The sequence below is a fragment of the Chiloscyllium plagiosum genome, chromosome 30 (assembly GCF_004010195.1).
Source record: "Chiloscyllium plagiosum isolate BGI_BamShark_2017 chromosome 30, ASM401019v2, whole genome shotgun sequence".
NCBI lineage: Eukaryota > Metazoa > Chordata > Chondrichthyes > Orectolobiformes > Hemiscylliidae > Chiloscyllium > Chiloscyllium plagiosum.
In genome coordinates, this window is record NC_057739.1 from 3,644,119 (window position 1) to 3,653,605 (window position 9,487).

The following is a 9,487-nucleotide window of genomic DNA, read 5'->3' on the forward strand; positions in this document are numbered from 1 at the left end:
CTCTCTCTCTCCTACACACACTGTCTCCTCTCTCTCTCTCCTACACACACTGTCTCCTCTCTCTCTCCTCTCTCTCCTACACACACTGTCTCCTCTCTCTCTCCTCTCTCTCCTACACACACTGTCTCCTCTCTCTCTCCTCTCTCTCCTACACACACTGTCTCCTCTCTCTCTCCTCTCTCTCCTACACACACTGTCTCCTCTCTCTCTCCTCTCTCTCCTACACACACTGTCTCCTCTCTCTCTCCTCTCTCTCCTACACACACTGTCTCCTCTCTCTCTCCTCTCTCTCCTACACACACTGTCTCCTCTCTCTCTCCTCTCTCTCCTACACACACTGTCTCCTCTCTCTCTCCTCTCTCTCCTACACACACTGTCTCCTCTCTCTTCTCTCTCTCTCCTACACACACTGTCTCCTCTCTCTCTCTCCTACACACACTGTCTCCTCTCTCTCTCTCCTACACACACTGTCTCCTCTCTCTCTCCTACACACACTGTCTCCTCTCTCTCTCCTACACACACTGTCTCCTCTCTCCTGCACATCCACAGGCAAGGATTTTCCCAAAAGTGAAAGAATTTCCAGAAGTGAAACCTGCAACCTACTGAGGTAAGAAAGCCCACCACATCCTTTGGGCCATCAGGGAGGTGATTCTTCAGCTGCACTTTCTGGTGGAATTAGGATACTGGAGCAAGAAGACCGTACGACCATAAAATATAACAGAAGAATTAAACCATTTGGCCAAATGAGTCTGCTTCACATTCAATCATAGCTTGTATGCTTCTCAACCCCTTTCTCCTGCCTTTCACACGTAACCTTTGATCCCCTAATCAAGAACCTATCTATGTCTGCCTTAAATACACTCAATGACTAGGGTCTCCACAACATTTTGTGGCAATGAGCTCCACAAATTCACTATCCTCTGGCTGAAGAAAGTCCTCAATATTGTCACTCTCAGACTGTGCCCTCAGGTCCTAGCCTCTCCTAATAGTGGAAAAATCTCTATCCAAGTTTCTCAGTATTCTCTAAGTTTCAATGATATCCCCCCCCCCCTCCATCCTTCTAAACTCCATCGAGTACAAACCCTGAGTCCTCAACTGCTCCTCATATGACATTCCTGGGACCCATCTGAAGCTCCCAGGCAAAGACTGAAAACTCTAGAACTCAGCAGCACTGCAGAGAACACACACTGTTGACTCCCACCCTGAGGATTTCCAAACTGATCATCACTACCTGAAAGATAGGTACTGTTTAGATGAGGTTTCTGAGATTGGGGACCATGGAGAGAAGGAGGCAAAGGATCAGAAGTGACGGTAGGAGGTGGCTCATAGCAGCTATGCCCTGCACCAGATCTTGTCCTTCAGTCTGGCACAGTACTATGCAGATCAAGGTAGCAACATCCTTCCCCGAACAGTCAGCCTGCCCTCATTTGTTCAGCAATCGGGTATGCCCATTCTTTCTCAGCCATCTGCAGCAGAACTAATTCTGACTCAGGCAGATACAGGCCTTGAATTGACCAGTTAAAGGCTTCAATTGGTTGTGTGACATGCAAGTCCAGTTTAGGCCTTCCTGCTTAGTAATGGTGGGTAGGAAGCAGACATCTTGATTTTCTATTTTGTCGTCAATAATTTACCTGATGCATTTTAGGATGATGATATTCACTCTCTCTCACTCACAATCTCTCACCTATGCCCCTGGATCCAGGCACTCCATTTGCCATCTTTACTGCAATCCTTAGGGAGCTACTGTTTGTGCAGCAGGGTGGAAAGACATCTCTCTGTCTCAACTGCTCTCCTTATAACATGTTGTTTCTCCTCCTGGGAACACAGAGCCCCTCTGACATTCATTCTCTCTTTTACACATACGTACACACTCTTATTTACACACACCAAGTATTTTGCTTTTACAGAAAGTTTTCATCTGTGATTTAATGATATTAGTACTAAATATGAAAGAGAAAGGACTAGCTCCCTAGACAGCCTTTCATTTTCATATACCATTATTTCAAACAGTGAAGTCATGGGCCTCACAGAAGTGCATGGTATAGCCTATCGTGGACAAGACAACTATTGACCTTAAAGGTCTGAGGGAAGGCACCTCCATGTGATGACTCACTGAAGGAGCTGGGGCAGTGGGACAAGACATCACAAGTGCTCTAATTTGACTGTGGGAGAGGTTGCTGGCTCTGCTGTAGAGGACTTCGATGAAGACTTCGATGAAGACTTCGATGAAGACTTCGATGAAGACTTCATTGCCGAATGGGGCAATAACATTATCATAGACATATTGCAGGAAATATCAGAGATGTTGAGTGCAATGTGTGTCAATCCTTCCTGGAATATGCTTTCTAGCATTACATAAAGGCAAATATCTTAAGTTTATCTTCCAGATGATAAAAACAGGTACACGTACTAGAAAGATTATGTCACAGGGAAGAATGCACGCACATCAGACTTGCAAGAGAAATTCAATCACAGATTCTAGGTTCAAAGTTATATTCTTATAAACACCCTTGGTTCTCTGCAAGTCATTTTGTAAAAGCATAGGAATATGTAGGTATGAATGTAATGCAGTTTTATGCACTGGTAAAACTTTGAGGAGAGAACCACCAGTCTGGATTTTATAGCAAAGGTGTTGGTTTTGATGTTGTCATTCCAGCAACTAACAGTTGAAAAGTGCATGGTAGACCATTCAAGCTGAAAGATGGCGGGGTGGCATTATGTAATACAATATTTAAAGAGCTGACAGCAATTGAATACAAAAGTGGCTGCCTGGAAACCCTTAGAGGAAGGAAAAAGGCATTAGGAATGGCAGAAGCAATAGTCTGGGTGGTCCAACAGTTTTCAGTGATGCCACTTGCAGCTTTTGCTCTAGGTTAAGATGATAGAAGCCCTTTCAAAGGTCAAGAGGAGGACACCAGCCCAACTGATGAAGCAACTTGTACAGAGATTGCAGAAGAGGTCAGCAGCTGTAACTCTCACCCCAGAATCCGAATCCAGTACTGGAAGCTCATTAATGATGTTATTCTATCTGTTAAGAGTATGCCATATCTTCTTGCTTTGGGCCTTTCACGTGGCAGTGCAAAGAGGGACAGTTTGCTTATGATACAGTGACCATTCAACTCACAGTAATAGGGTCAGGCAACAGCTAATCCAGTAATAGGCATGAATTCACTCAGTAAGAGGCACCTGTCTTTGGTGGCTGACCCTGTCAAGGTCACTCAAGTATCAACATGTAGATGAGATCTGTTTTCTCCAATCAAATGGCTGTCTATGTGTGGAACCACTAAACTAATATTTCACATCAGCATTTACTGTTGAGAAGGACATGGAAGTTAGGGACCGTGGGGAAATAAATAGCGATACATTGAAAGGAGCTCTTATTACAGAAGAAGTGCTCAAGGTCCTAAATGCATAAAGGTAAATCCCCAGGACCTGATCAGGAGTTCCCAGAACTTTGTGGGAAGCTAGAAAAGACATTACTGGATCCCTTGCTGAGAAACTTGTATCATCGACAGCCACAGGTGAGGTGCTGTATAACTGGAGGTTGGCTCATGTGGTACAATTATTTAAGAAAGGCATTATTTAAGGAAAGTCGGAGAACTGAAGGCCAGTGGGCCTTAAGCCAGCAGAGTGGATTCTGAGGGACAGGATTTATATGCATTTGGAAAGACAAGGACTGATTAGGGATAGTCAACATAGCTTTGTGCATGGGGAATCATTTCTCAGTAACAATTGAGTCTTTTGAAGAGGTGACAAAGAACATTGAAGAACGAGCAGTGGATGTTGCCTCCACGGACTTCAAGCATTTGACAAGGTTTTGCATGGTAAACTGGTTAGTAAGGTTCGATCCCATGGGATCCAAGGGGAGCTAGAGAACTGAATACAACTGAAGGGAGGAGACAGAGGATGGTGTAGAGAGTTGTTTTTGGAAGCCTGAGACTAGCGGTGTGCCATAGGGATTGGTGCTGTTTTTCATCATTTATATAAATGACTTGGGTGTGAATATAGGAGGCATGATTATTTAAATTTACAGATGACACTAAAATAGGTGATGGAGTCGGCAATGAAGAAAATTTTATCAGGACAAAAGGACCTTGACCAGGTGGACTAATGGGCCAAGGAGTGGCAGAAGGAGTTTAATTTAGATAAATGTGAGGTGTTGCATTTTGGTAAGGCAAACCATGGCAGGAGTTACACAGTCGGGCCCTGGGGAGGGTTGCCTAACAAACAGACCTAGAAGTGCAAGTGCTTAGTTCCTTAAAGTGGAATCACAGGTAGACAGAGGGGTGAAGAAGGCATTTGGCATGCTTGCCTTCATTGGTCATAGCACTGAGTGTGGGAGTTGGGATGTCGTGTTGCAGCTGTACGGGACATTGGTGAGGCCACTTTTAGAACACTGTGTACAATTCTGGTCTCCCTTCTCTAGGAATGATTTTGTTAAACTTGAAAGGTATAGAAAAGAGTTACAGGATGTTGCTGGGACTGGAATGTTTCAGTTATAAGGAGAGGCTGAATAGACTGGGTTTTTTTTCCCTGGAGTGTTGAGCAGCTGAGGAGAGACTTTAGGGGTTTCTAAAATCATGAAGGGTATGGAGGGGGTGAACAGCTAAGATAATTTCTTAGGGTGGAGGCATAGATTTAAGGTGAGAGGGAAAAGATTTAAAAAAGACCTGAGGGGTAACCTTTTCACACAGAAGTGGTGGCGTGTATGAAACAAGGTGCCAGAGGAAGTGGTGGAGATGAGTACAATTATACCATTTAAAAGGCATCTGAATGGGTATATGAAAAGGAAGGGTTTAGAGGGCTATGGGCCAAATGCTGGCCAATGGGATAAGATCAGATTGGGATATCTGGTCAGCACAGACGAGTTGGACCAAGAGGTCTGTTTCCATGCTGTATGAAACTATGACTGTATCTTTGACTCCAAGATTAATGCTTACCTCTGGCACCGAATTGTCTATTTGAAGAGAACAATAGTATTCATCTCTAATTGTAGCAGAAGTCAGCCCATAACGTCAAGGACTTTTGAAGACCACTGCAGGACCACTGGGAATCACAGGTAGACAGAGTGGTGAAGAAGGCATTCGAGAGGACTCGAGATGAGTGGTTGAATGCAGAGGTTTTCAAAGCATGTAGCACATGTTTTTGAGTGTTCATTATTGAACGTATAGAATTCCATAATATCAGTGGTTGAAATAGCACATGGGTAAACCATATTTTTCTCTCCTGCTTGCCCTGCAAACAGACAGCAGGGTGTCTGACCTACAGTCACTCGTTTCTGAGGAAGAGGATGATATCTCATTGCCTGCAGAGTCACATCACTCTCCCATATTCTTCACCAGCGTTCTTAGATCAGAGAGCATTCAGTTGTAATTAGATTTGGGGATGCAAGCTGGTGTGCAGGGCACAGGTGGACCTTAGTCGTGATGGAGGTATTCACAGTTGGGGTCATTGACAGTGGAGGACTGGTGGAAGTCAGGGTGATATTGAGCTGGAGGCTAATGACATGCCTTTGGATTGTTGGCAACACAGCAATTGCTTTCTTTCCAGCCCTCTTCAGGAAACTGCTGTCACTTTTACTTGCTGTTTAAAAACTTGGCAATTTGTTACCTTCCTCAGGGACTTAGGAGCTGCAATACTGTATGAGCGATGGGTGGGTAAAGTTCCCCAACTCAAGCTTTACCAACATTGTGAAAAAGCCAAGGGATATTAAAGTTATAGTACTTAGCTGCCCTTTACAATCTAAAAATATAGACCTTAAAAATTCTGTTAATGGTTGGTTGTTAACAGAATAGGAGAACGTGAGGACTGCAGATACTAGAGATCAGAGTCAAAACGTGTGGTGCTGGAAATGCACAGAGGTCAGGCAGCATCCAAGGAGCGTGAGAGTCGATGCTTTGGACATAAGTCCTTCATCAGGAATGGTGACATGATGCTGCCTGACCTGATTTGCTTTTCCAGCACCACACATTTTGATTCTGTTTGACATAATAGTCCAGTAGCTCACTTTGTATTTCTCAACACCCCTACATCTTACAATCTACCTTATTCTGCCAAATGCACTTTCATCAAATGGGTTAACAACTTTTTCTGTGTAAGAACTTTACAATGTACCACCAGAAGAACTTTAATCACACAGAAAGTAAAAGACTCACTCAACTTACTCTGAAAACATTTGTGATCTATTAAAATGGCACAATTCTTTCAGCATTCTGTTGTTGTAGCCATCTTGAGATCTATGTCTAAAGAAGATAAGAAAAAATGCTCCAGTATTTTGTACATTACAAGCCTTTTTATACTTACTGTATATTCAGAAGAATTGCAGAAAAGCAGGATGTCAGACTTCTTCACTGTTCTGATAGCTTTTAAAACTGATGTGGATGGTGACAATATTCTTTTGTGTACAAGTTTGGAGTTTCTGAATGTGGATTTGAGAAAACTTCCCTGTAAAATTATTGCATTGCCTAGGGAAGGCAATGGCCTTGTGGTATTATCGCTAGAGTATTAATCCAGAAACTCAGTTAATGTTCTAGGGACCTGGGTTTGAATCCCGTCATGGCAATTTGTTGATTGTTGGAAAACCTATCTGGTTCACTAATGCCCTTCAGGGAAGAAATCTGCCTTCTTCATCTGGTTAGCATACATATGACTCCAGATCCACAGGAATGTGGTTGACTGTCAATTACACTCTGAAATGGCCCAGCAAGCTACTCAGTTGTACCAATTGCTACAAAGTGTCAAAAAATGAAACTGGATGGATCACCTGGCATTGACCTATGCACCAGAAAAGACATAGTTTCTCCAAGGAGGACATATACCTTAGAAAGGAAGAAAGTGTTTTCCAGGCACCCCAAGTGACCTACTTGGGCTACAGAGTCAGCAAGACTGGGTTACACCCATTGGAAAATAAAGTGAGGGCAATCAAAGGTGTCCCAGCTGCCACGTCTGTACTGGAGCTTAGGTCTTTTCTTGGGCTGGTGAATTATTAAGGTAAGTGCATACATAACCTGGCCTCCATCCTGGCTCTTTTGCATTAACTGTTAAGCGGTCAGCCTCGGAAGTAGTTCCATAGTCAAGCCATAGCTTTCAGGAAAGTGAAGAAACAACTACCATCCTCTAAGCTGTTGGCACATTATGATCCCAAGTGAGATCTGGAATAGACATGCGATGCCTCTCTATATAGCATTGAGGTAGTATTAGCTCAAAAAAGGCCCAACGGAGAAGAATGCCTAATAGCGTATGCATTTAAGAGTTTGGCTAGAGAAGAAAGACTTGGTGGTCATTTTTGGAGTCAGGAAATTACACCAATTCCTTCATGTAGTAATATTGGACCACAAACCCTTGCTAGATTTACTTAAAGTGGACAAGCCTGTGCCACCCACAGCTCCAGGCCAAATTCAGCAGTAGGCTCTTATACCAAGTGTGATTAGTTACAAGTTGGAAAACCATTCAGGAGGAGAAAGTGAGGTCTGCAGATGCTGGAGATCAAAGTTGAAACTTTATTGCTGGAACAGCACAGCAGGTCAGGCAGCATCCAGGGAACAGGAGATTTGACGTTTCGGGCACAGGCCCTTCTTCAGGAATGAGCAGAGAGTGTTCAGCAGGAGAAGATAAAAGGTAGGGAGGAGGGACATGGAGGAGGGGCGTTGGAAATGTGATAGGTGGAAAGAGGTAAACGCCCCTCCTCCAAGTCCCTCCTCCCTACCTTTTATCTTCTCCTGCTGAACACTCTCTGCTCAAACCATTCAGGAGGCCAAGTAGCAAATGTAGATGCATTGAACTGCCTCCCACTGGCAGATAACCATGTAGATGCATTGAACTGCCTCCCACTGGCAGATAACCACTGCCACTGGAAGAATCTGCAATGGTTTTAAATTTTCTGGACATACTTCCAGTCACAGCTTTGGATGCAGAAAGATCCAGTCTTGGAAAAATTGAAACAGCTGGTGGTCATGGACAAAACCAAAGGGCCGTCACAATCAGAACTGAAATCTTTTTGGACCTGGAAAGACCAGTTCAGAGTAGAGGATGGCATATTATTGTGGAGAGCAAGTATGATTATCAAGAGCAAAGGTCGCTACCAGATACCGACTGAACACCACCAGGGTCATCCAGGAGTTTCTAAAATAAAGATGCTGGCAAGGAGTTATGCCTGGTGGACAGGACTGGATGCAGACATAGCTGAGTTGGTGGGGCAGAACCCAGAATCATGGCCAGCAGTTCCACTACAGTCATGGGATTGGCCGGTGAAACTCTGGACTCAGTTACATGTCAACTATGCAAGTCTTTTCATGGGCTCAGTGTTCTTGGTCACTGTGGACACCCACTCAAAGTGGCTGGACGTGCATAGAGTTCACTTGTCAAACATGGCCAAAATAGAAAAACTGTGTGCATCTTTTGTAATACATGAACACTTGGAAGTGTTAGTCACAGGATACAGGCCATCATTTACCAGCAGGGAATTTGAGTATTTTCTAAAGCCGAATGGTGTTCGACATACAAGGACAGCTCTATAACATCCATCATTCAAAAGTCTGAAAGAAAGAACAGTCCAAACTTTGAAGGCAGGCTTAAAGAAACAACCTACAATTTCACTAGATACCAAACTGTGCCAGTTCCTATTTGATTTTAAGACCACCCCTCATGCAACTACAGGGGTAGCATAGAGAGTTGCTAATGGGAAGAAGAATCCACACCAGGTTGAATCTGATCTTCTTGGATCTGGGGTGAAGGATGAAACGGCATCAGGAACACCAATGCCAGACACAAGACTCTGCTAAGCGGGAGAGACAGTTTACTTCAGCGGACGAAGTTTGGTGTAGGAACCATGGGATAGCCCTGCATGTGTAAGAGGCACGGTCAACCCAAGGTCAGGTCCAGTGATGTAATAAGTTTGGGTTAGTCTTGGACAAGCATGTGAACCATTTGAAAACTGCAAATTTGCAAACGACACAAGCAAAACATGCTGGCTTGTTGATCTTTCCAATTGTTCTGGAACCTATGGGTTTTCCCTCTCCATTAAGCATTGAAGATATCTTGGACTCTAAGATGGACATGGCAGATGTCACCAGCTTGATGCCTTTGCCACCTGAAGAACAAAATGAATTTCTTCTAAGACTTTCTGGCTGCAATAGGCCAGCTATTAGAGGCAGATTGGGAGGAATCTGACCTGATGCTAAAATGCCCCTGGAGGACCTACAAAAAAAGAACTGGCCTGTGTCCTTAGACTCAGAGTGGGAGGATTGTAGGGACTATAATGAGATCAGCCAGGTGGACCTCATAGAATATGAGTTTCCTGATTAGAGCAATTAATCTGCTCCAATCAGGAAGCCTTGGCTGAGAGATAAGAACTGGAGTGTCGGAGGGGCGGGGGCTTGCTGGGCTTGTATTGTCTGCACTTTTGTATGTAACGGTATTGTCTAATGTATAAATGTCATTGTCACTGTCTTGTCATATGTGGAACTGGGATTTGAGGTTTGTCCTCCTC

At 44.0% G+C, this 9,487-nt stretch overlaps 1 protein-coding gene across 1 annotated transcript in view; it reads right to left on the minus strand.

The window, feature by feature from the left end:
* The window catches only part of LOC122564715, a 155,439-nt gene that overhangs the window by 30,661 nt on the left and 115,291 nt on the right, over window positions 1–9,487 (minus strand). Inside the window, exon 9 of the mRNA XM_043719838.1 lies at window positions 6,165–6,242. Coding sequence (XP_043575773.1) covers window positions 6,165–6,242 — 78 coding nt within the window. The remainder of the gene's footprint in view (window positions 1–6,164; window positions 6,243–9,487) is intronic.